This window comes from Lytechinus variegatus, chromosome 3 (assembly GCF_018143015.1).
Source record: "Lytechinus variegatus isolate NC3 chromosome 3, Lvar_3.0, whole genome shotgun sequence".
NCBI classification, from domain to species: domain Eukaryota; kingdom Metazoa; phylum Echinodermata; class Echinoidea; order Temnopleuroida; family Toxopneustidae; genus Lytechinus; species Lytechinus variegatus.
The window spans coordinates 65790080-65818068 of NC_054742.1; the positions used below are offsets into that span (position 1 = coordinate 65790080).

A 27989-nucleotide genomic window follows, 5' to 3' on the forward strand; every position below is an offset into this window, starting at 1 on the left:
GGTCATTTGACCAAAATTGCCCATGAAGTAACTACGAACTGGTCTATTAGACGGGGCTATCAAATCTAATCTTCTGTTTGACAAGTCATGGCAGATCTTTTCAGCTAACTCAATCAGTACAATGGATTGTTTGATGCCTTATTTCATCAGCTTTGGATTGGAAATAAATGGAGTAACTTATGAAGTCAGAAATTTATCAACTTTGTATGGGGGAAAACTGATTTATATCGTATTTTCATCACATTAATTGCCAGTTGAAGGGGTTTTGTGATCTTCTATTCATTTAAGCATTTTTTTTTATCACACTACAAATTGAAGAAGTGTAGTGATGGTTTCCTTCAAATATTTATTCATACAACACATATTGACACAGCATGTTAAGAAACTAATTTTTATGTGTATCATGCTATAGCTAAGTCTTCCCATCAAGGGACCACAGGATATGGTCAATTGGACCCTAAAATTAACACAATTTTTTGTTTCATAGAGAGAAATACCAAGTAGAATGTTGAGTGATCTATTGGTTGAGTGTGTGCGTGTGCGTGCATTTGAGTTTTGTCAGACGTGTATCAATCAGATATGATTATTTACGTCTGGGACCGACCTTTAACGTCACCATCCGAAAAAATGACCAGGGCTCGAACTTCTGCATCAATTTGTAACTTCCCCACAGCTTGGATTACAGGCGCACGCCACAACGCCCAGGTGAGTTGTTAGGGAGATTTCACCAGTAGAGGGCTCACCACACATATCAGACCTACAAAGATAGTCTAGTTGGCAGCTAGTGTTCTCACCCACTGAAATCACATAATATTGGTCATGATGCAATAACCGACTTATACCATGTTTAGCATTTGTTATTAATGGTATTCCAGGAGCAGTTTTGCCTTAAAAGGTGACCGTGTAAATGGAGACTGTAACACAAAGGATTTCAATCATTTGTACAACAAAGTGATCCTGTAAGTCTATGGAAAACCATGTATTAACAGATATGATTAATAACAAAATAATAATTGTATAGACCTCTTTCTGTTACCCCCCCTCCCCCGGCTAAAATTTGTACGTTACATAGAAAATGCACAGCTCTGAATTCAAATCCAAATTAAATTGCATTGATGTCTCATTACAGGAGGTAACTTGGAAGTTTAGGTCTATTCCATCTTTTTAATCCGGTTTTAACTGACAGTTACCATCAGGAGAGTTGTCAGATCTGACAACTATTCGGACAATAATGTTGATAAAACGTTCACACATAAAGGAGACGAAATGCACCCTCAGACACAGTAGAAGTTTGTAGAAAATAGGGACCAAGAGAGGATTAAGACCGGTTGTGCAACAGGGGAGCGTTTCACAAAGCTAACTCATTCTGAGCCAATCAGATACAAGGATTTCAGTAGTTCATAGCAGTTATCTGTGAAAATCACAGGCTACTTTTTAGTTCCCCAGGATTTGGCCCACAACACTGAATCCCTTGACCCAACATGATCAAGACCCTGACCTTGCTTGGAGCATTGTGGCCCGGTGGATTAGTCTCCGGACTTTAAAAAAGAGGGACGTGGGTTCAAATCCCAGCCATGGCATAGTTTCCTTCAGCAAGGAATTAATCTACATTGTGCTGCACTCAATCCAGGTGAGGTGAATGGGTACCTGGCAGAAATTTATTTCTTGAAATACCGAGTGCGTAAAAGCTGCTTCAGCTACAGCCAGGGTAATAATATCCAAGTCCTTTGAAAGCGCATAGAGACATGGTTCATAATGTGTTATTCGCTATACAAGAACTGACTATTATTATTATTATCATTATGACATAGACCACACTGTCATTTTGTTGTACCATTGTGGTTATCAAAACCGACCAAGCCATAGCTGGGCGAGATTGGGGTATAAACTTCAGGCCTTAGTGCAAGGCAGCTTTTCTACAGGGCACATTTTGATATCACAGCTTGCATGGGAAAATCAAAAATATCCAAGGCATATGAGAGGGGCTATGAGGCCAGTCAATGCGGCATCCGAGGCCATAACATTTCTAAGAAATACAGAATAATATATAAAGCTAGGATAATAAAATCGTAACTACAATTGATTTCAGTATATTGCTACACGCTTGTCCCGTTGCTTGCTTCTGACTTTGGTGCGAGCCTTGAATGCAGCCGAGTTAAAATGGTGCTGTAAGAGGGAGAGCAAGAAAGAGGGGGGAAAACAGATGTTTATTTGTTGCTTCCTAAATACGTCATTCATATAGTTACGTACTGAACCCTACTGAATAGGTGAAAAAGTCACAATCAGCACAATTATACAATTAATACCAAAGCATAAACTTAATCCCCCCAAAAAGAAAGGATAATAATTAGTCACCTCAATATTTTCGAAGATAGATGTAAGATGTTTCAAATTCAATACAGAAGTGACTGATGAATTCATAACCTTATCAATCAATCAATATATCATTAGTTCAAAATATAAATGAATAAATAGAAAGAAAATAATACACTGACATATATTTGAACGAGTAAATTAATAACTCTAAAAAGAGAAATAAACAAATCAATACATAGATGAATGGATGTATAATAAATAAATAACTAAGTAACTAACTAACTAACTGACTGACTGACTAATTGACTAACTAACTAAATAAATAAATGAATAAAGAAAGAAAGAAAAATACACAAACGAATTACAAATTGGACATGAGAGAACTTACCCTCTCTGACTTTGATGCTTTTTTGTGGCCCCCTGGCCCAATAACGAGGGGAGCCCCAAGTCCAAATATATCCCTGAGTAACGGGTTTTCCTGCAGATGTGTGTTTGTACCTGAGCCTAAAGACTCCCTGATGATAGAATACTGCCTCTTTCTCACCCATGAATCTATCTCTAAACATTCTACCCCAAACTTGACAAGCTCCTGTGGGGATTCACCGTTCTGTGGAGGAAAGCAAAGGGTTAGTTAGTACCGGTTGAGTGGGACATTCGGTGGAGGGTGATGGAGAGGAGAGAGGTTACTAGGTAGGATCAGACCTGCCAACCTCTGGGAATGAAAAACTGTATTCTGTGATAAAAAAACTGTATTTTTTCCAAAAAAAGTGTATTTCAAAATAAAATGCTTGGGGCACTCGCTCATCGCGGCGCTCAAGCTGCATGCAAGCTAAAAATGCGCACTTCTCTTGCAGATGAAAAAAACACATTGAAACATGTGTATATCTTCACCCTGGTTTTAACAAAATGATTGAAAAAAAATAACAAGTTACCTGAAATTACAGTGATCTATTAATCACATTTGTGTACTTTTATGAAATAGAGACATATAGAAATGGTTTTTCTCAATGAATTACGATTTTGTAAAAAAAAAAAAAATTTAAAGAAAAAACGTACTGCCGTATTTTGGTTGCAAAAACGTACTAAATACGCCTAAAACGTACTGGTTGGCAGGTCTGCACGATGCTTTCAAGAAAATATAAAATGTATTGTCAAATGCCGTTCATGACAATTGGCAACAAAGAAGTTGGAAATAGACAAATTGGCAATTTACCGATTAAAGCATGTCTTATTGCGGAGACCAGACTCTTAAAACTGACTTGGAATTGAGAGTAAGTTATTTCACAACCGCCATAAAACCTTGTAGATGACGTCAGCTTTCTTTTTAGCATCTATGATTTAGGAGTGTTCCATCAATACTTCAAATAATTATTTTTGAATTAACATTAATTTGAGGAAACCAACCAAAAGAACTAATTGAGAGAAAACATTCTTTCACCGAGAAGAGAAGCAAGATGTGATGCTTACCTCTATAGTCTGTATGATGTCTCTAAAACTAGACCGTTGATGCCTCAGATCTTTCTTGGCTCTATGCTTGTTGCTGTCTGTGGCTAGATTTCTTAACTTCATTGCAAGATCATCTATATCATCACCTTCAAATTCCTACAAGAAAATAAAGTAATTCCTCAAAAAGCTGTGCGCAATGGAATCGGCAGACATATAGCAGGGTAATACAGGAGCATCTTGAGCACCGAGCAAGGTGGATACATGCGCTATACAAATCCTATATTATTATTATTATGAGAGAAAAAAATTACATTTATTTTGCGCATTAAAAATCATATCACTATTGGAAGAATGAACTTTTAAAAATTACTATCATCTCAAAACTGGTAGACGATACATTGCCATGCACTTTTCTAAGGATATCAACAAGTTTGCTTTATAAAGGTACACATACAAAAAAAAAGTCATGACCAGACTGCTATGCCACTGTACTTCCTACAATCTTGAATGCGACCAAACAAGAAAACCATTCCATATTTATATCCTGGGGACTGTTTCACAAACTTATTCAAATTTGAACGCAACTTTACAAATAACTGGTGACTCGTTCTTGGGTGCTGATCACTTTGATTTCCCATGGACTTCAGTTGAAATCCAGTTTTTGTATATTCAAAATTCTCTCCTTAATAAAAATTCAATGCAAGGACCTAGATTTGTCAAAAATTGATGATGGTTATATATGAAATTTCACTCCCATTAACAAATTGAGCATCTCATTTGCATGAGAGCAGATTTCCAATAGTATGTGAAGTTTATGTGTAAATTACAAAGAGCTAAAACCACCAGGATCTTTTGTTCATAAATCATAAATAATTTGCATTTTTTTTCAAAGGAATGAATAAAATTTGTCCATTCATCATGATCTGATACTGATGCAATCGGAATCCTGAATAGGGTTAACCCTAAAAAGACTGGGGGGGGGGCTGATTCAGCCCCCCCTCGACATTTTTTCTCGATAAATCCGCCGCGCGAAATTTTTTGACCGCGTCGCTCGCTGACTTTTTACTTTCAAGTCTCGCGCAACTTTTGAGACCAAAATTGTGACCCCCGGGTACACGGTTCCAAAATTACGCAGCATTTCCTAAGTGCATGCAGACCCAAAATTACTCAAAAACGTGTATTTGTGTACAAATCCAATGCAAATAGTGTGCTTAACCAAAATTCATAAATGTATCATTATTTTTCCTTTTACTGCTTAAAATCAATTAATTTTATCTTGTTTATGGTCAAAATAAAGTCCCCGACAATTTCCATTGAAAAAACAATTAAAAACAAAAAGTAGAAAAATACATAAGAAATTTAGAAAACAATAGAATACATAAGAAAATAAATGAGATTTTGAATTTTTTTAATCAATTTGATCAGATGCCTATCTAGTGCATGTGAAACAAAAATTAGCATTTCAGGGGCATTATTTTATTAATTAGAGCAAACTTATTATTTTACGCATAAATTAGCATAATTAATGAGACATGAGATTTTTTGCAGAATTTGATGTTATAGTTTTGTAGATAATGCCATGGGTGACACGTGTGCCAATTTTCGTCGCAATCGCGCGATCGACGGCCGAGATCATAAGGGGGGGCTGAATCAGCCCCCCCCCCCCCCCCAGTCTTCTTACGCGTCGAAATAGCCCAGTCTATTTAGGGTTTAGAGACAGCGATTTTCCGTTTTCAAAATGGTCTCTTCCGTTTTTGAAAATCTGTAATTCCGTTTCAACTTGATCTAAAAATGGCAATTCCATTTTGTCACTGAAAATGTACACAGCAAAAACCTGAAATCCATTTTGCAAAGGTGAATTCCATGAATTTGGACATGAAAAGTATAAGAACCACAAAGAATTTCCGTTTCATTTACTGGTAAAACGGAAAATCACTGTCCCCGAGGGTTCTAACATCATTCGGCACTAGACGACTGAAAATACCTACCTCATCATCTTCTCTAGCTAGTTCATATAGCATAGCTATAGCTTCCCCGGCTACTATTCTTAAATTGACATCCTCACTAGACAATAGATCTGGAAGCTTTGGTAAATGTCTATTTGAAATCGGAAAAAAGGCAAAAGAATAAAGCCAAACTCGGTTAGTAACAGCGAACAATGACTTGTTTAATGATTTTTGTTTAATTTCAAATTTAAAATCCTGATGAATTGACATCGGTGAATATTGAAATCAAGCTAAAAATTTGAGTATGTAAAAAACTGCCAATATGGATTAGCCTACATGGTGGGTACTTGCTTGAAATCTAGCAAGGAAAAGTATAGAGATAGTGCCAAATCACAATTATTTGGCGCATAATACTTATTTAGACATACAAACACCTTTATTAGTTCTTTTATTGTGAAATGGTACTTATTATGACTCCTTTCTTTCTACCTCTTCCATCTACACTGTCTCCCCTCTCTTTCCGTTTCTCTCTCTAATTTATGTGTATACATACATGTGGGTGCGTGTCTATTGTTACAAATGTATTTTTAATGTGTAATTTGTATCATAATGTTATAATGTATAATTTGTATAATTTGAATTATAATGTTATAATGTATAATTTGTATAACAATGTTAACCTCAAATTTATAGTGTATGTTGGGACCCTGCTCACAAGCACTGTGCTTATTAAGGGTATCCCCCCATTTTTTAAAGGTAAATGCTAGTTTTGGTAACGATATCAAAATGAGTTCGTACAGAATCCAGTGAAATGACCACTAAAGTGTCTGTTTGTATAAATAAAACACATGTGCCAAAGGATTCTGGAAGAAATTGTGTAATTGCTGAGAAATCAGCAAATAAGCACGGGATTCGGGTAGGGCGTCGGGCCCGACGCCCTGAGCAATAATTATACATTGTCCCACGTGCGCTTATCTGTGTTGGGGATTTTCGGTGTGAACATTTTTCAGCGTAGATTTCAAGATTTCACAAAGTCCAGTTAATGTAACTACCAGATCTAGATCCTCGATGATATACTTGCAATTAAGCCTTGTTTTACAGACTTTCTCATGAAATCAGTGTTAACTGCAACTACTGGAATTTCTCTTTAAACACCATGTATTTGTATTTCATGGCAGATTTTTATGTAATAGTTATTTTTTAAAGGTTGGTTGGTGAATTCAAATTGAATTGAAATTAAATATTGAAACAATTACGATATACTACAGAAATCATTGAAAAGAATTGTCTGCTCCCATTATCCCATTTTTCGGAAAACAATCAATTTTGTAGACAATTTTTCAACGTAAGATCAAAATAATTTTTACATGATTAGTTGGCAGCTGGTATTAATTTCTTTGTTAAACAGGAGCAGTTTAAGTTAACCAATGTTTAAAGTAAACCATAGCCAAGAGAATAACAATCCCAATGGATCCCAACCGAGCTATGTAAAACTGGAAACAAATTAAAGGATATTTATGGGGGGTTTTCAGAACAATGTGGAAAATTGGGTCATGACAAATGTGGCTGATTTTGTTGTAAATGACGAGGTGATCGGCAAATTTATCACCCCCCCCCCCCCATAATTTATGTCGCAGAGGTGAAGGATCACGGCAAGAGGAGATTGAGTCTCTCTGAAGATATAACAGAGGTTGGAGAGTGAAGCAGCTCTCCCGATTATAAGAGGTGTTTCACTAAAAAAGAGGAAGGTTGTGTTGTGGGGAGACGTGGCAACAGAGAAAGCGGAATGCGATGATAGAGTGATTTCTGCGTTTGTTCACGTTTCCAAGTTTGATATTAATTTTGATTAATGTTATCTATTTCATTATATTAATTATCTGTTACGTATTCATTTACCATGTATTTGTTTTATCATGTTTATGTTTCTTATTATTTGTGGAGGGCTCCGCTGTAGAACATTTTTTTTAAACTGAACCGGACTACCCTCCACTGTTTCTATCAATTATGTTAAATAAAACATGAATCCTTAAAGATGGAAGGAGACTAAATTCAACAGCTAACAGTAAAATAGAAGCATCAAAATCACGAGAACTAAGGGGCATCAATGTTGGACTCAGGGACAACGAAAGTGGCTACCCAGTGGAAGCAATGCTGGAATCTGGAAACTTGATATATATTGAGGATGATTCGGTAGGATTTGATTTCAGAGTGGAACTTAAAGTCAGTAATATATGTACATACACTACAAAGGCAGGAGAACATGTCAATAGAATATCAATTGATGAGGAAGAGAAATTTCATTAAAAGTTCAGTTTACTCCAGTAAAATATTTATTTGAATGGACGGGTGTGCAGCCAGAATTGGAGTGGAGACGGCCCACCTCTGTGGTCCAGGACTGTCCACTTGGGCACACTGTCGCCAAATTCTCTTCCAATTTCTAAACAATACCCTTGGAGAGAATATATGATGACCAAGAGTGGAGGCCTAATCATGATCTCCATGAGATTTCAACCAAATTCACTTATTAGTGTCCGAGGACATTTTATTGTAGCCATAGTACTCATAATGTGGCCCTGATCATGTTTCTGAACATTTCAAATGGTGAAGACAGTCGGGAGGTGCTTTCGTCATAAATAACCATAACGTCAAGGCGATAGTATGGATAACATCAACTTACATTTCTACTATTACTCATATCCTAGGAGGTGTTATAGACAGTACTAGCATCCAGCCATAGACGAATTAATCACCACCCTATGATTTGTGTCGCAGAGGCAAAAGGATCAGCACAAAAGAGAGAGCAATCCCGATTATAAGAGGTGTTTAACTATAAAGGAGGAAGGGGCGTCCATGGTTCTGAAAGTATGAGAGTGTAAATCTTACAAAACAGCATCATGTGTTCTGAGCTCATCTTCATTTTTTGGCTTTAGACGCCATCTCTTTTCTTTCAAAGGTTTCCTTACAGAATGGCCCCTGAACAATGCTTGTATCTTGCAAGCAGACACATGCTTCTTTGCATAGAGTGTGAATTCTTCAGCTGCATCTCCCTTCTTGATCTCATACGAAAGTTTTCTGTACATTGCTATGAGGAAGGTTAGTTGGGGATCAACTTTAGTCTTACCCCCATGCCTTGTTGTATGCTTGAAATAGTAAACTACTGTGAATGTAATTAATGTGTTCGCCACCCTCCGTCAGAAAACGGTTTAGTGGAAATGGCAAGTGGTTCATGAAGTGATATGAGTAGTCAATGAACTTCATCATATATGGAGTGAGGCTTTGCCAAGTAAAGCGCACACAAAACAATTTGTAAAAGCGCTCTGCATGATCTTTGTACTGCAACTTGGTTTGCTCACTATATCCCCAGCCGTAATCTTCAGGTTTGAGCGAACCTTCCAATTTGCCATCTAGAAGAATGGGTTGAGGTTCCTCCTTCAAAATACTATACATTAAGAAAATTGTATCATATATTTGTGCTGCCAGATCATATTCAGTAATTTCAGGCTGATCAAAGTATTCTTTCACTTTCTTTTGAGTCTCCATAGGCAAATTTCGCTTGGGCACGACATTGTGTAGAACATGGGGATAATCCTGTATTTCATCTTTTTTTACCATTCCTACAACACTGAGAGCATGACTTTTGTTGAGGGAGATGGGCTCTGGATTGCCTGATTTATCCAAATGAATTTGGAAATGTCCCCGTCTAACACCTCTATTATTGATATTTGTTACCAAGTTCTCGAGAAGAACTTTTTTGGATCCAGCCCCAGTTTTCTGCTCATTTTTGTTACTCTCATAGATGATCTTTTCTACTTCAAGAATGAGAAGCTTCTCCACTATTCGTGTGAAGCCATGCATGGGATCAAATATGATATTGCTTAATGGGATGCAAGGGAGGAGGGATTCAGGGTGCTTCCTGTCAAGTTGGCTTGGTCGATCAGTCCTGAGTCCACTTCCTGCTACCTGTGCTTTGTCTTCCTTTTCACATTCATGGTAGAAATTCCAACCCCTTTGAGATGTTGGACTAAGTACAGCTGAACCATCCAAAATCTTTATCAAAAACATATAATCACCACTGAGGTAGATGTCTGAAGCGTCACAAACCCTCTCCAATTTCTCACACACATTGTACTTCGCAAGATTTTCTTCTAAGTTATCCCTGGAATCGCCTTCATAAAATATCGAGAAGGGATAAATGTGTTCAGGACTTTGGTATGGTACATTATGTAGATACAAATCATGGTTTACAAGATGCGGCAACAGAGAAAGTGGAATGCTGTGATAGAGTGTTTTATGTTTTTGTTTTCAATTTTGATTATGTTATCTACATGTATTTCATTATATTGATTTTGTTTTTTATTCATTTACCATGTATTTGTTCTGCATTTGTTTTGCTGATGTTATGTTTCTTTTTATTCAAGAAGGGCTCCATTGTAAAACTGTTTTTTTACTGAACCGGACAACCCTCCACTGTTTTTATTGATTATGTTAAATAAAACATGAATAAATAAATCAATAACCATGCTCCTTTAAGACGGAAAAAGATTAAACTCCACAGGTAGCAGTGTAATAGAAGCATTGGAGTCAAAGGAACTAAGGGGCATCAATGTTGGACTCAGGGACGTCGAGAGCGGGTTTCCAGTTGAAGCAATCTTAGAATCTGGAAACTCAATATATAAGGAGTCGGTACAATTTGATTGCAGAGTGGAACTTCCAGTCAGTATTACATACATAACAAAGGCAGGAGAACATGTCAAGAGAATATCAATTGATGAGGAAGTGGACCATGACTGTTCCCTTGTCGCCAAACTCTCTTCCAATTTCTAAACAATACCCCTGGAGTGAATATATGATGACCAAGTGTGGAGTCCTAATCATGTTCTCTGTTGTGTGCGGGATGAAGTTTTTGTAATTTCTCCATTTGTTATGATGACTTTCTTTGTTTCATCTTGTAAATCAATGATAAAATTTACCTATTGAGGGCGTATTGCTATTATGTCTGGTCATGGGAAACATGTTGCTTTTCCATAGCTGCTGTTTAATGTGCTTTAATTTCATGATACGAGGCCAATGGCGTATTATTTGTTTATCTTAAAGTTTATTAGCTATGTTATCATTTAAGCCAAGTGGCAAGGTTAAATATGGTTTTTAAGTATAGAAATTCATGTGTCAAAGTTTGAGGCCGAATGAATTAGTTCACATGAAATGTATCCTTGTAAACCATCTATGCATAACGTAATTAGCGTACAGTCATATGTGGCGTAGTTGTATATAGGCAAAATACTCGAATTTGGCGCCTCCGGGCACGTGATGAATTTTTTTTTATTATGTTAACAAATGAAAGTCAACATAGACCCTTCCTAAAGTCGTATTCAATTTATTTGTAGTTAAGTTGTTTTACAGAGAAGATGAATTCTAGGTACATAATTAGTGCATTTCATGACATTCAGTATAGTAATTGATATGACCTTGAAGCATGTCAAGGTCACTCTTCGTTGTCAAATAGATATGCAAGTTGAAGTGCAAGTCATCATTTACTTATTTTTATTTTGGAAATCTGATACAATATTACTATATGAATTGTTTATGCTTTATGCTTATATTTCGAAGGAAATTTTATTGTAGCCATATTATTCAAAATGTGGCCCTGATCATTTTTCTGAACATTTGAAATAGTCTGGAGGGGCTTTCGTCATAAATATCCATGATATCGTCAAGGCGATAGCATAGGTAACACCAACTTACGTTTCAACTATTACTCGTATCCTAGAAGGAGGTGTTATAGACAGTAGTAGCATCCAGCCATTGAGTGCTGCCGTGTGTAGGGTAGATATACCAGGTTTATGGGTAGGACTAGTCCCGTCACCTTTCAGGTATGAAGCGCTAAAGATGTCCTCAAGAGCATTCATGCAGCTGCATACAGTCTGAATGAATAAAAAAACATAAAAATAAACAAACATATTTGCGGGGGCTGCTTTTTCCGACTTACTGCGTAGTCTGCAACATCCAATTAGCTTTAACACATTGCAATGGATAGGAATTTTTCCAGGGCCCTTTTGAGCATTGAGGGGGGAAAAAATCGCCCAAGCCCCGGAGAACTTTTTTTCCCCTGATACACACTGAAGTTCTTTCATAAAAACCGTGATAAAATACAAATGGCAGAATGATCCAGCTCATGCAAATTTATCAGTCGACCAGGGACCCGTTTTCATAAAAGCACTTACTATTCTGGTCACTTGGCCATTGTGGAAACTAGGCCCAGCAGTAATCAAATCAATCCTTCCATGGTGGCAAAATTAACTTAAATGTACGTCTCTAGGAAACAGTCATTATTGTTGACTGTTGAATAACATTACCATGGCAATGAGCGTTGATAGCAAGGATGTGAATAACAGTTGTCGTTAACGATTTATGTAATGAGAAGTACATGTACAACTTCTAGGTCTATACATACCTCAAACTCTGCAGCTGCTACAAATGTTCCAAGTCCTAAAGCAGTAGCACACTGAAAAAGAAAATATAAGAGATATTGTGATCAGAACGTACCTTACAATTACAATAATAGGCATTAATATTGCGTCCTTTATCTATAAATAACCTGTTCCAATGTGCATTGTTATTATTATTACCCAAGCTTAAGCTCAAGCAGTCTTCCAGCACTCAATGTATTTCAAGGGATGAATCCTACTGGGTAGTGGTACCCATTCACCTCACCTGGGTTGAGTGCAGCACAACATGAGTCTATTTCTTGCTGAAGAAAAACACGCCATTACAGTAAACAATATTCATAACTTGATTTTTTTTCTGCACATTGAAGTCCAAGAGGGGTCAGATATTAATATGTACATAGAAGTTCACAAACTAATTTATAATATTGTGCAGTAAAAAAATATTTAGTGATAATCTCAGCGACAGCATATAGGTTTAGACATAGGTTACTAACAATATTACATATATAGTGCGTATCAAAAAAAGTTTACACTTTGAAAAAGCCCTGGGAATTCAAAAATATGCAACATGTGGGTAATTTTTTCACATATAATTATGGGTTTGGGTCTCATCTATCAAATGAAAGTAAAAGTTTTGACAGAATGTTACACTTGAGTGAGCACTGTCCATTTTTGTAAAGCTCGCAGAAATCTGTTTGCGCAGAAATGCTTGTTTTCACGCTGTGTCAAGGGGAAAGGGCGAAATCAAACTTACCCTGCGAAGCATTTCTCATAAATTTCCCTAGCACTTTTAGCCAATTGAAATAAAACAGATACATTCAAGCATTTTGTAACAATTTTGCCGCCCAAATTTGAAATTTTAACACTTAGTAAGCACAACCTTTACCCTTTTTGTGCCAGCTGGATCTGAGGACATAACTGAATCTGAACAAAAGTTTATATCAGCCATCTCCAGCACTTTTCACTAAGTTTTTATCATTTAAAGTGGCTTTACATTTCATTTTTCATTTAATACTTGTTTCTCCACACTTTTCCCAAGCTTGGCAATGATTAACAATATGAAAATCAAGCCTAAGCCATTTCATGTAAATCACAGCTCAGTGTAAAGCAAATATCGTCACGATGGACTCGGTGTGTGGGGGAGTGGGGTGGGGCGCAATGCACTCTTCGAAGTGTTTTTGGCAAGGAAACAAGTTTAAAAAGGTAAAAGATATCTTCAAATCAATTTTACTAGCTAAATTCCACGTGTTCTTCATGATTAAGGTCTACTTTTATTCGCATAACTATTTCAAAGTTCTGCGCAAATCATTTTTCACCAACTTTTCAAAAGTAAGTGGTGCTCACTCAAGCGGGAAATATTTTTCGACAGTTATATCGTCATTTGCTTAAATGGATCTGTACCAATGCTAAAATGTGGAAAAATCATCAGGATATTACAAATATATAATTTTACAGGATTTTTTCTAAGTGTAAACTTTTTTTTGATACGCACTGTATATATGCCATCCATACTGGAAACATCCAAATACATGTACAAAATGTTACTTTTTCTTACTTCCTCAATTCATTCATCAGGTACAATGTTCAATGTTCCTGCAAAGTACAAACTAAACTACTACAGTTCATACTAAAATGACTATATTTTTATTACGATACATTCCTTGACTAAACAGTGATGATAAGCATGCATCTGCAAAACATGCTGATGAAAATGTTGCCTGTTATAGGTTTACATATGTATGAGGGCCTCATCTAATGAAAGATGAGACTGGTTCATACATGTATCAATCTAAACTATGCAAAGGAAGAGACTCTATAAGCCATTAGAAAGAAAACATGTCCGACCACAGTGCTCTCAAGAGATTACAAACATGTACATGTATAAGCCAATCCATACACATCCCCCATTTCATTAATTCATGAGCTTCTTTTTGATTTTAATACAGACAGACAGTGCATTCTTTGTATTCTGAACAACTCAATCTTATTGCAAAGTTCTCTTCATCATTGAGACTTTTTGTGGGAAGTTGAAATGATTGGGCAGATGGGTGACGTCATGAGCTATCGATAGCTGGTATCGTATTCTCACCACCAATACTTTCACCAACACTCTACTTGGAATTACCCATTGCATCCAACATGGAAATCAACAGGGCGCCGTCTTACAAAAAGAGTTGCGATTGATCCAATCAATCACAATTATGGACGGCCAGCAACGTCAACGTCTTTTATACATGTATATTCAAAAGATTTTCTACCTATGATGAATATTGATACATTCATTATTCTCTTAAAAATTCACAGTGCTTCTCTTTGTTCACAAAGGACATTGTGCAAAGTTCCTGTTGAAAAAATGATGTCACTGATGGATTTCCATGAAGTTATGACTGATTAGATCAATCGTAAATCTTTGTAAGATGGGGCCCAGTTATCATATTCTCACTCTCACCACCAACACTCTACTTGGAATTACCCATTGCATCCAACATGGAAATCAACAGGGCCCATCTTACAAAGAATTGCGATTGATCCCATCAATCACAATAATGGACGGCCAGCAACGTCAACGTCTTTTATACATGTATATTCCAAAGATTTTCTAACTATGATGAATATTGATACATTCATTATTCTCTTGAAAATTCACAGTGCTTCTCTTTGTTCACAAAGGACATTGTGCAAAGTTCCTGTCGAAAAAATAATGACACTGACGGATTTCCATAGAGTTACGATTGATCGGATCAATCGTAACTCTCTGTAAGATGGGACCCTGATATCTCCTGAAATCAAAATATCTTACGCTTGCTCTTGCAGCAGGTGCAGCGGTTTTATCTTGGACCTTGGTCATGAGGACGGGTCTCAGAGCTGTAAACACTTCCTCACATTCTAATCCTGCCCCAAGCTGGATCCATAATGTGTTCAATAGTTTAGCGGCTAAGACCTGTTCATCACCTTTACCTGAGGGATACGGAGAAGACAAAATGATGGAATATTAGTAGAGGGCCTTATTCATATTTTGATGTCAGTAGAAAATTGAAAATTCAAAGAACTCAGTACAAATTCAAAGAACTCAGAGAAGATGACTATGTGTACACAAGCCTCATTTCTGAAATTTCAATGAAAGTTTTTGTATTTGGAGGTCATGTTGTACAGGGCTGAGATGTATTAAAATCAAACTGAAACTGAGATTGATCACAGATTTTGCAGTAAATACATGTAGATAAAAAATTATACATGTACCACCAACTATTTTAGCCCCCTCACCCCTTTGGACGGCATCAAGCAATATTCAAAATTTTCAAACCATTATACACCTCCATGGGCCCTGGTTGAACATGGAGACATACCTACTAAAGCAACCACTTGACTTGTATAGAAGGCCCATCTGTCAATTCAAGACAAGTTTGCTTTTCCCTTGCCTCATATTCCCATTGCAACAATATAACCATCATATTAGACCACCTGCTATTATAAGGACAAGTCCAGCCAAAAAGTTGATTTGAATAAAAAGAGAAAAATCCAACAAGCATAACACTGAAAATTTCATCAAAATCGGATGTAAAATAAGAAAGTTATGAAATCTTAAAGTTTCGCTTCATTTCACAAAACAGTTATATGCACATCCTGGCTGGTATGCAAATGAGGAGAGTATGACGTCATCCACTCACTATTTCTTTTGTATTTTATTATATGAAATATTCTAATTTTCTCCTCATTGTCAAGTGATACAATGATTAATTCCTCCCTGAACATGTAAGATTAGCTTTGTTTAATATTATATGGTTCAGTCAAGTTGGTCCTTATTGTCAAATCTATAAAAAATGAAATATTGTATAATTCAAACAATACAAAACTAAAGAAATAGTGAGTGATGGACATCATCGACTGACTCACCTAGTTGTGCATATCACTTTTTTTACATCCGAAATTGATGAAATTTTCAGCTATGCTAGTTTGATTTTTTTCTCTATTCAAGTCAGCACTTTCCTGGGGTGGACTTGACCTTTAACAAACTCTCTACTTTACTTGAGTGGTCTCTGTATACAGGTTTCATTGTACAGGGTTATGATCTTACCTTTCTTTATACACCTTTCAATGCAGTCTGCTAATGTGATCTTTCTATTATCTACGAAATCAAAGATGTATTTCTTTGAGAAAGCTGCTCTGATACCCTCCAGACAGTGCTTCCGACCTGCAGCACTGTGACGTAAACGGGAGAGAAAAAAAGTATGACAAATAATGCTAAAACGCTTATTGTTTTACATGTATGTACGGAAACATCGCTCTCAATTACCCCTTTTGAATCTAGAATGATGTACAAGTAAATGAAAATGAAATGAAAATCCATAATTTATTGTTCGAAATAGACATGAAATGATATACTCCGAAAATTTGCTTTGCCCAATTGATCGTGGGCCCGGCAGCCACTGTGCAGCGCTAGATCGACGAGGCTCTATCCCTTTAATCGTTGAACGCCAAACAGGGTAGCAGCAACTCCCATCTTTTAACGTCTTTTGGTCTGACGCGACCAGGGTTTGAACCCCCGACCTCCCGGTTGTGAGAGGGACGCTCTACCGACTGAGCCAACACACCGGTTGTTGTAGACTAGAAGGCTACATTCTGAAGTCCATGTGCAGAAAATATGTTACTTTTGTACAAAAATGTCACTCTGTGAATGATACATGTACCTACTGCAAAAGTCCATGTACATGTTTGTACTTTATCTACAATGAGTAGAGGGCCACATACATTCTTCACCCCCTTGCAGATGTGAAAACAAAATGCAATCAACGTTGTTCTAAAGTCTGGCATTCAGGTCAATGTTAAGATGAATTTCTAGGGATCAGAAATCTTTTATCTTAAAGGTATTGTTTAACCTGTGAGCAGCCGATTTAAAAAATTATCAAACCAAGATGAAACATGTGTACAAGTGCATGTATTAGAACTAATAAACCCTGAAAACAACCATTATTGATAATGAAAAGCTAAGACTACAAGGCAAACCCTGATTTTGTAAATAGGCCTCTTATAGACACCTAAATAGTACACATAAGTATATGGGATGAAATTAAGATGGTGTTTCCGGTCACTTTATATTTCAATTTTTGAAGCACTAACTAATTATTTTCGAACGCAATTTTTATTGGACTTCATTTTTGTAACATATCACAGACACAGGTGACAAGTGTGACCTTCTAGCTCAGATTTTTTAAAAGACAAACCAATGTTAACCAGTCACTTTAATAGAATCTGTCTGTTAAGTACAACTGTAGCACCGATATTGTTAGACCCTATTTTGCACCAGCATATACATGTAAGGGAAAGGGGATAGAGATGGGGAGGGGATGGAGATGGGGAGGGGAGGGGGGGAGGAGATGGGTGGTTAGAGTACCTCTTTTGTGTCGTTCCATCGATGAAGTCCCTAATCTTCTCTTCAAATGCATCCTGGCCACTGCTTTCATCAACATCATCCAAACCATGGCTAGCAATCACTGATTCACAAAGAAAATGAAAATTGTTTAAAAAAGTTAATTTACATGTAATCAAGCAGACATTGGATTTGTAAAGTGGAATAAATTGATACTGATTTAGAAAAAAAAAAACCTGTGAAGCAACAAAAGGAAGCAAAAGACTACATGAAGTACATGTATAAAGAAAGAAACATTTAGACCTGATAAAATGGACAGATTTCCTACTGGATATACATGTACAACAAGCTATTAATAAATGATATTACATGTAGGCCCATAATTATTTTCATAAAGTGAAAAAATACAAATTCTAATTTTTACAATTACAATGTAGGCATACTGATCTGCTTGTTGATGTACATGTATGTGCATGCATTATATGTATTATGTAAATGTACATATAGATTACAAGCATTTCCATATTGAACAATATACATGTAAACATGCATGTTCCTCATCTCACCCCCAAATGTGTTCTGTAAAGTACAGTATGCATGCTGTCATAAAAAAATTAATAAATATAAAGACCTTCAAATACATATGTATAAGCACGTGTGCACTTCTCCTAGCCAACTGTGCCAATGTCATTCATGACTCAACGCTCAGAATTTGGTACTTTGCCAAAAATTTCATTCATCCAGGAATTTCAAAGAGCATTGCCTATACATACATGTAATAATGCCATCACTAATAAAATGAAAATTACAAGCATCCTTTTGCATTATAAAAACAAAAGAAATATTGTACTTGAAATACTGTAAATTCTGAGCAATTATGTATAAAGTGAAATGCTTTGATTATAAATTGAATATACAGTCCATGTAATCAGCAGAGAATTTAATGTTAGCATGGATTTGATCTCTGATACAATACTATATGTATGTTTGTTTTAAATTCATTGACATTGCATTAAAAATTTATCCAAATATGGAATGAAATGGGGTGTGTTTTGTATTCAATCTTTGACTTATAATTAGGCCAAACTGTATGTAATGTTCTTTTTCAATATATCAAAAAACAAGGTAACTCCATTTAAGTACATTTATTAAATCTTATTTACTGTAGATGACATCAGTATTCAAGTCAACTGTGACAGCCTACACGTCATTTATGACAGAGGCCTACATGTACATGTAAATGTACATTGTACACTACTAGTCACGAGTAAACTTCACTACGCTGCAGAACTTATCATGATCTCTGACCTTTCTCATTACACTCTCCTATCGCGGCTCAGAAGTGATCTAGTCTATTCTTACAGATTTCGCACACTACCAGCTGTCATAATATTACTTTGATATATCAACAGAACAGACATGTAGCTTCATAGCAATCAACTGCTGAACTTGCAATGGCTATCTACATGTACAATGTATCTCATTGTTGCACGAGTATTTTGTTTGAAGTACTGGAGTTCTAATCAATTGTGTTAAATTTGTAATTGATCACAAAATTTTGTGTCACAGTGCAATTAGTACACCATACTAATGGGTAAAATCATGTACATGTATCAGAATACAGATATTTTTTGCTGTTTGTTTTTTTTCCTTGTTCTTCTTTCATCCATTTATCTACAATGTTAAACTATTTAAACAAAAATTTCTCCACTTTAGAAAAAAAGTGTGCATGTAACATACATGAACATGTATAGAGGAATGATCAGGAGAAAGTTGAAGACTAATACCATGGTCACATTTGTTCTACGGCGGCCGTACGGCAAGTCAAAAACAGCCGTTTTAACATTTTTGTACCAGCTAAATATATGTGGTTTGAATAAAAATGAATAAAACGGCTGTTTTCGACTCGCCGTACGGCCGCCGTAGAACAAATGTGACCATGGTATAAAGAGTGCATATTGAATGGAGAAAAAACTTAGGCCAACAGTAACAATACATCATTAGGACACCTTCATACAGTACATATAGATCCTTGTCATCTGAGTGGTTGTTTTTAAATCAATCATTCAGCCCATTTTACAAATTACAATGTAATTATTCGTGCAATTTTAGATCCATACTACGTGTATTTTGTCTATGTACAGTGTAATGTTTGTTGAGACCACCAACACCTGCAAGTAAAAATAAAACAAACGCGATTGCATCATGTGTATGCGACAATCAACAAGCCATGCTCGCTCTGCTGCATACAATTTTGCATCCAAATTTATGAATAACCAACGACAAGGATCTATCTTTAGGTGTCATATTTAAAAACAAATCATGAATGCTTCTCCTTTTGTGCAATAGACAGAATACATTTTGTACACTGTACTTCATTTGGTGAAAGAGTGAAAAATGAAATATTCAGTCCATTGCACTCATATTAACAATTATCATTTGTATAACATTATTAAATACATTTAAATCGAATGTAGAACTATCAAATATCCCATTCATCACACAAACCATAATCTTGTATTTTCCCCTTTGAAATCCTTTATAAAAAAACACTTCCTGAGAACGTGGAAATGGAAAGTAAAGTATGAACTGACATTTCTGAAAAGGTCTTGTTTTAGCAACATATGGTGATGACAAACTTCCCATTCCAATATCACATTCCTAATCCAAAGAACTTGGCAAAGTTCCTTGTTAAATTAAAAATACAACACAGTACTTGACTATTCAATTGATATTCAGATATTGTTTCAAACAATCTGTTGTAGCATTTCATCTATTTTTTTTGAGGAGGGAGATGAGAGTGAACTGTAATAATAATAAAAAGTACATCCACCCCCCCCCCTCCTAAAAACAAGAAAATTGAATGACAAAGAAAATATACATGTATCAATATATACAAATCGATAAAAAAAAGAACATACATGTAACACTAAATGTCACTGAAAAAAATGAAACAAATGCTTAACCATTTTTTTATTAAAAAATATTTAAAAATTTTTGTTATAATTCATAATTACCTTCATCGATGCTGTCTGGTTCTGATATGTGACTGCTGGTGACACTCGCTGTCTCCTCAGCCGTATCGCACTCACTGCTGTCGCCAGCCCTGGCACCGCCTGGTGAAAGAAAACGACGAGATCCTTTCATTTCTCAAAAATGTTCAAACAAAATCCCATCAACTCACAGTCATTCACAATCTGCGAATCTGAAAAGTTGGACACTTTAAGTGAGATGGCAAAGTTGTCAATGGAATTCTTTATATGGTTGTTATGAAAACATATGGTAGAGTGCCGATGATACCGATTAAAATGTCAATCTGTGACCTACTAGTATATGGACCATGCACTGGTGATGTATTAAGGAACATCTGTTGTGATTCCCAAAGATGAGAGTACATGTAGACCTTATAGAAATCTGTCCTGGATGAATGATTTGTATAAACATGGTGAGATAAATTTCCTGGCTTTATAATGTGTATAGCATGTAAAAGTAAATCTACGAATATATTATGACTGCAAAACAAAACTTCTCTTACATGTATGGACCATAATTTAGGATTTTGTATTTTACTAATAATCACGACCAAGATACAGTAGTTTGTTAAAATTTGAGAAGTATACATGTAGTGTAATAGGTGTATTGTGCATATCCCCTCTATATAATACACCCACAAATGTACATGTACAGTACATGTACATGTAGGTAGGCGGTCTAACGTGTCAATATCATGTACATCTCTACAACTCAAATACAGGCCAGTTTGTTGCATTTTTCTTTGACCAACACACATAGGTCAGAAGTACATACTGCTACATGTGCTTACATGTATGCCATTGAAAATTACACATTTTTTTGGGGGGGGGGGGTGGGGAAAGTTTTATCACCGGACCTCATTTGGACATTTTTTTAATAAATGGTCAAATCCATTTCCATCATCAATCATCGTTCACTCGCAGCAATTGCTCTTATCCCATCCCTCTACATGTACATTGCCAATTCAGTGTATCCATCCTTTCCACTCCACTTGCCTCTTTCATGTCCTCTTTGGCTATCCCCTCTTCATTAATAATCACTTGCATAGGCCAATAAATATCATCAAGTATTTTTTTCATGAGCAGTTAGCACTGCTCATGACATTGAAGGGTTTAATTAAAAGGCGCTGCCACCAGTTGTAGGGTTAAAAACTAAACACCTACTTGATGAGAATAAAATAATCAGTTTTAAAATGTGCATAACTCAAGAACTTAACACCAAACATTACATTATCAGGAACAGAAGACGGAGAATAACTAAACAAAGAGACTGGATCTGTAATGTCGTATCTGTGCATCAGTTATTAAAATACTCTCTCTATTTATACCTTTGGCTTTCCTTGGCCCACATCAAAATTTGTTGCTACAGTAACATAACATTATATCTTAAATTTAACCAATGAAATCAAAGAAAATAGAAGAACCCAACTGAAGTGTAGTAGTCCAATTCATGATATAAACCAATGAGGAATAACATGAAGGTGATAAAAGATGTCTGGTTGATTATGTAATAATGGCATTAGAAACTAAGGAGTAAGGTAAGAAATGAAGTGAGTGGAACACCTGAATACAGAGGGAATGAAGAGGACTAAAGAGAATCAGAGGAAAAGAATCCAATGTGGAGAAGGATGAATGAAAACTGAATATATTGTAGTTACTTCTGGGGTAATTTGGGTCAAATGACTTTTCATTTCTTTCATTATGATGGGCAGATTCCAAAGCAAGATATCATGTAAGCTTGCCTTCCATAGCAGGATGAAGAAATTGAATAGACCAGGTGACTAGAATAGCACACCAATGAATACTCCAGTGAACACTTTATGAAGGTGTATTTGTTGCATTCCTACTTTGAATGCATATCATAGCATGTTGCACAATGTACTTGGCAAACTGTGAAATACCAGTCGTTCGTGTGGACGCATTGTTGTTTTTTGTGGATGTAAATGAAAACCACAATTCAAAAGAATCTATGAATAATCAAGACATCAAAGTTGGTGCTTATCTCATTAGATTTTAAACCACCATGTCACTTTAGTACAAATGACCTTCCTCTGACCATCAATAGAATCTCTTGATCATGAATGCGCAGACAGGAACTACGAACTGGCTTATTATATACTCAAATAACCGAAGTTCGGACTGTAAGGGCAGTGCTGAAAAGAAATGCAAATGAACTCATGTCTAGACGGAACAGAAATGTAAAACAGCTGAAGGAAACACAAATTACAGAAAATGAACAAAATTGGAAAAAATAACCATCCTACATTATGAAAGGTATTCTCGGAGGATCCATATTATCACTGATACAGCACAAGTAAGCCAATTTCAATTACTTCTTGCTTTTCCGTCAAAATCTTATAAATAAGCATCGATATGGCACCGTGTTATTTGGAGTTTGTACAGTCTATCGCAACGATACTTCCGCACGCAGTCCTAAGGAATTATTTTGGCGACCACGTAGCCATGACGTGATCTGCTCGATTGACCAATCAACGGTCTCCGATTCGCTGAGCAGAGATGGTCAATCAGTTGTACACAGTCTAAGCCCAATTTGCCACTGACCGTTTCCTGCTCTAAATTTCTTCTTCTTCTTCCTGTACAGTACAGACTGCCGTTGGCATATTATCGTAGCCATTGTGCTTGTCAAGTGCCCAGGTCTATGACAGTGCGAGTAAAATTGAACTTAAAATCTCTATAAAACTACATGTAAGTCACAAGTGCGGCTAAAATTTGACGGAATAAAGCCATATTTTACTTAGTCACGGTTTCACGGTAGGTATGTTGAAAAGCTGAACATCACTCAACTTGGAGGGAATAGAGGTCGGCAAGAGAAGACCATCCTAGTCGAGCTGGAGACTTATCAATTTGTTATTTAACGTTTGTGAGCTGGTTATATGCATGATATGGGAGGGTATTCCAATGCAATCCCTAATTGCCGTATTGGGGAAGGATTTCTTATAGTAATTAGTTCTTGAGAATGGGATTTCAAGGGTCAGGGGGTTGAAGTTCCTTGTACATGCTGCGTTCGGATCCCTTCTGTTGAACTGAAGCTTGAATCGGTAGTGTAGGCCGCCTACAGATGTAGGCTGATTTTAATTTTTACTTTCACTCCCTGGCTCTGGCCCCATATTAGACAGGAATAACCGTCGTTTCTGGGGATTTATTCAACAATTTCTGACATTTTACTGTAATCCCCATTCACCGACGGTAAAGTGTCCGTGTGGGCTCCCATTTGTTATAACACCAGCACCTTTGTCCGACCAGAGTCCAAAGTTTGAGGTTCTAAAACACATCGAGGTTACAATCTAAGGATATAAGAAATACAAATTCAAAATAGTGAATTATTCTATTTTAACATTCTTTAAACGATATAGATGAAAATGCATGAAAATTATACTTTACCGATGTTTAGTTGGGTACGACACAGGAAAACAGGTCAAAATGGCAGCCAAACTATGAAATATTTACAAACGAACAGAGAGAGGGCGTCAACAATGTACGAATGTGATATCGATATTGCATTCCACCAGCACACCTACAAGGCAATAATACGATACGATACACTCACGAAGACAAACGATAATAGTTATAATCGCGATATATCGAGACATTAACGATAATGACGTCATTCAAGATGGCAACTTGCAAGATAAACCGTCAGGTCAGGAGAAAATGGCTTAGATGACAGATTTCTCAATCATCCAGTGGTAGCGATGCCAAACCAGCCGCGCGTTCGCATCGGTATGCTCTGCCCCTGTGTAAAACATGGTCTCAGAAAACTCTTTTCCAGTCTTTAAATATTAATTCAGTAACACTCTGACCCACAAAAATCCGAAGATTATTAAATTAAAATAGGAAATTTTCACTTTACATTCTGATTTGAGGTTAGAATCGCCAGATATTTTGCACTTGAAATGTGTCTTGAAACCTGCCTGATCGTACGATGCGCGCGGCCATTTTGAATCTCAGAAGCCAAAAGTGGAAAGTACTGCTCATGTCATAATCATGTGACACACAAGATTTTGACTTCCACCAGCGTTTGTGGCAATTTGAATCGTTAGTTTAGTACTTTTGCTCTGAAATTATGTCTAAAAAATCTGATTTTTTTTGCATTTTGATATCATGATTTGTTGAGATTTTGTTGATATGGTGATTTGATGATGACATGAATGATTTGACCCCTTTATCGTACCCCTACACATAAAAAAACCAAAAAACTCCCAGCATCATGAGATTCTTTGAATTCTAAGCTTTGTAATGATACCAAACTTGTTACCAATTAGCAAACCGCGAATTACCGCCAGCGGGAAAGATAAGGGCTTGCACTGTCCCCAATCTGGAAAATTCAGGGTCAATACAGAGACTGTATAGTCTGTTGAGTAGGGTTGTTTGTTTTTTGGTGATTATGTAACAGATGGTGATGTACCTTTCTTGCCCTTTTAAACCCTGATTGTGGTCCAAGGCCCCATTTTTTTTTTTTGCCTGATTTATTATGTCTAGATCTATGTTTACCCCTTCCATAATTTGCCCCAGGCCCCTGCGTGGCCTATATGTATGCAACCCGCCCCTCACCCATAATTGCCATTATTACTCGTCCCAACCCTATTTCTTTTTTTTTTTTGGGGGGGGGCCTGTAACACGGACCCCAAACTTTATTGGCCCTTGCCCCCTGACCCCATTTTTTTGGGGGGAGGGCTACCCATTATCGGTACTTGTCCAACGTCACCGGCCCGGCGGCCCCTACCTATCCCGACCCATTTTTTTTAGCTACCTTTAAGCCGTCAAATGTTACTGGCCCCCGCCCCTCCCCCCATCCAGGCCCCTGCCCCCCCCACCAGCCCAATTTTTTTTTTAGCTTTCTTTAACTTGTCCAACCTTACCGGCCCCTGGCACCCAATTCCGGCCCCTTGGCCCCGACCCAATTTTTTATTTCTTTTTTATTTTTAGCTTTCTTTAATATGTCCGACCTTACCGGCCCCTGGCCCCCCTCCCCCCATCACGGCCCGTGGCCCCTGACCAAATATTTTTTTTTTTTTTTTTTTTTTAGTTTTCTTGAACTTGTCCAACCTTACTGGTCCCTGGCCCCATCCCGGCCCAGGGCCCCTGACCCATTTTTTTTTTTTTTTTTTTTTTTTTTTTTAGCTTTCTTTAACATGTCCAATCTTACTGGCCCCTTGTCCCCCTCCCCCCATCACGGCCCGTGGCCCCTGACCCAATTTTTTTTTTTTTTTTTATTTATTTTTCTTTAACTTGTCCAACCTTACTGGTCCCTGGCCCCCCTCCCCCATCCCGGCCAGTGGCCCGACCTAATTTTTTTTTTTTAGCTTTCTTTAACTTGTCCAACCTTACTGGTCCCTGGCCCCCATACCGGTCCATGGCCCCTGACCCAATTTTTTTTTGGAGAGCTTTCTTTAACTTGTCCAACCTTACCGGCCCCTGGCCCCCCTCCCCCCATTCCGGCCCGTGGCCCCCGACCCAATTTTTTTTTTTTTTTAGCCTTCTCTACTTGTCCAACCTTACCAAATCACTTTGGAAGGCCAGAAAGACGATCTTGTAATATTCTCGATGTTGAATATACTTGTTTTGGGGAAAAATAGTATAACAGAATACATCTTTTCACAAGTGAACATTCGATCATCTTTGAAATGCAGATGATACGTGTGTGGAATACTTTACCACTGACCAATTCATTGATCAGGGATCAGGCAAGTTTCATGCATAATGATAATAATCAGTATAATGGTATTTCATTTCAAGAATGTTAGAAGCATAAACTGAATTGTACAGAGCTTTTACATGTAAACAAAAGAAAATGTAAACTGCATTTTAGTACTTAATAAAAAATAATATCAAGTTGTATTATACAAATATACAGTATACAAAGCATGAAGAAGCATAAATTTGGTAATGAATGCAGCTGGACAAGTACTTCTGCACTTGAATTGTTCATTACATAATCGTCTCATTTGCATATTTACCACTTTTTGTACATGTAGAAGATAATATTCTATGAATTTGTTCTTTTGCAATTGAACATCATATCACTGATGATGATACTATTATCCAATTTATTTGTAATGAAATGCCATACACAAGAACAAAATGTTGTAACATATATTGTACTATATTGCATCATAATCTCATTTGCATATGCATATTTAAATACATGTATTCTGTTTGAATTTTAATATATTATAATAGTTTAATCAAGGAATAGGCCACTTGACATATTGTTGGTGGTTAATTTCCTCATACATGTAGTTTGAAAAGAAATATTTTTAACATACATGTTTACAATATGCGTATCATTGGCTTTGCATCATAACCTCATTTACATAAAGATATATGGTATTTTAAATTTGCATATTTAATTATATGAAACACTCTTTTTTAATATTATATATTGGTTTAATCAAAGAATGGGCCAATTGACATATTTTGGTGGTTAATTATCTCAAAATCACTAGCATGGGTGAAACTACAAAGGCAAATACACATTCCGCATGAGCGGCAGACATTTTTAATGATATGCGTGCATATTTAATTAGATATTTGCCTAATTTGCATATATTAAGAAAAAAACGTAGTCTTATTGTGAAGAGCAGGTCACAAGCTTCAAAATGAATGGTCACAACATATGTATACAGTAGATATTTAAAAATGATGTGGCATCGCTACCAGTGGATTTTTTTATCAATAAATCCGGTCCAAGGTATGCAATTACTTAAATTATTTGTATTTCCCTGAATTTACATCATTAAATTTCGCTCAAAAAACAGTTTTAAATCGCGATCTATAAAACGCTAGTTCACTATACGTTGTCTGTAGCCACAGACCCCCAACCACTTCAGTCTATGATGTATGGTGAGTGGGGCCAACGCTGTTCAGCGGAACCAAGGCAAAATACAGAGACTGAAGCTTGTTTTGGTCTAGCCCCATATATAGGCCTAGGGCTATAGATATATTTATTCTGAACCTTCTCCATGTTTCTATTTTCAATTTCATTGGGGGTGCCTCCTGGCTAGTCTCACTGCACTCTCAACTAGTTTTCCAATGACATGTCATATTAATATCATTCACACAATCACACGTCATGCACGTTCACCATCATGACCATGCACCCGCCCGATCCCGCGCGCCGCCCCGGCCGGCCGGCATCACTCGCTCACGATCACACACACGTGCAATAGCATATTGGACAAGACTATGAAAAATGGGACAGCTTACCCTTCTTTTTCTTCTTATTTGTCCGCGGCATCGTCACTATAAATAAGATTAACTACAATATGAACAACCTAAATTTCAGGATTTGGGAGATATATGTATACTTCTTGCGTATTTATCAAAAATTTCGGCATCAAACCGGGAAAAGAAGAAAGAGATTCCTGTTCGTTCGTCGTACATATTTGTGTTTACCTAATGAATACGATCGATC

General features: G+C 36.7%; 1 protein-coding gene across 1 annotated transcript; it reads right to left on the bottom strand.

Moving 5' to 3' along the window:
• Nucleotides 1-710: 710 nt before the first annotated feature.
• On the bottom strand, nucleotides 711-27974 carry LOC121411701 (interferon-related developmental regulator 2-like). Its single transcript, XM_041604530.1, has 11 exons — nucleotides 27782-27974; nucleotides 20540-20638; nucleotides 17547-17646; nucleotides 16230-16354; nucleotides 14955-15112; nucleotides 12160-12210; nucleotides 11451-11629; nucleotides 5751-5859; nucleotides 3784-3918; nucleotides 2705-2923; nucleotides 711-2166 (listed from the first exon to the last, which is right to left on the bottom strand). The coding sequence occupies exons 1-11, from the start codon at nucleotides 27810-27812 to the stop codon at nucleotides 2086-2088; spliced, it is 1287 nt and encodes a 428-aa protein (XP_041460464.1). The 5' UTR covers nucleotides 27813-27974; the 3' UTR covers nucleotides 711-2085.
• Nucleotides 27975-27989: the final 15 nt, after the last annotated feature.

Coding starts and splice junctions, on each gene's coding strand:
- LOC121411701 (XM_041604530.1), bottom strand. CDS start 27,812: ATGCCGCGGACAAATAAGAAGAAAAAGAAGG. Junction 17,647..20,539: donor ACCAGACAGCATCGATGAAG/GTAATTATGAAT, acceptor TTTGTGAATCAG/TGATTGCTAGCCATGGTTTG. Junction 12,211..14,954: donor CACCTGCTGCAAGAGCAAGC/GTAAGATATTTT, acceptor TTTCTTTTTCAG/TGTGCTACTGCTTTAGGACT.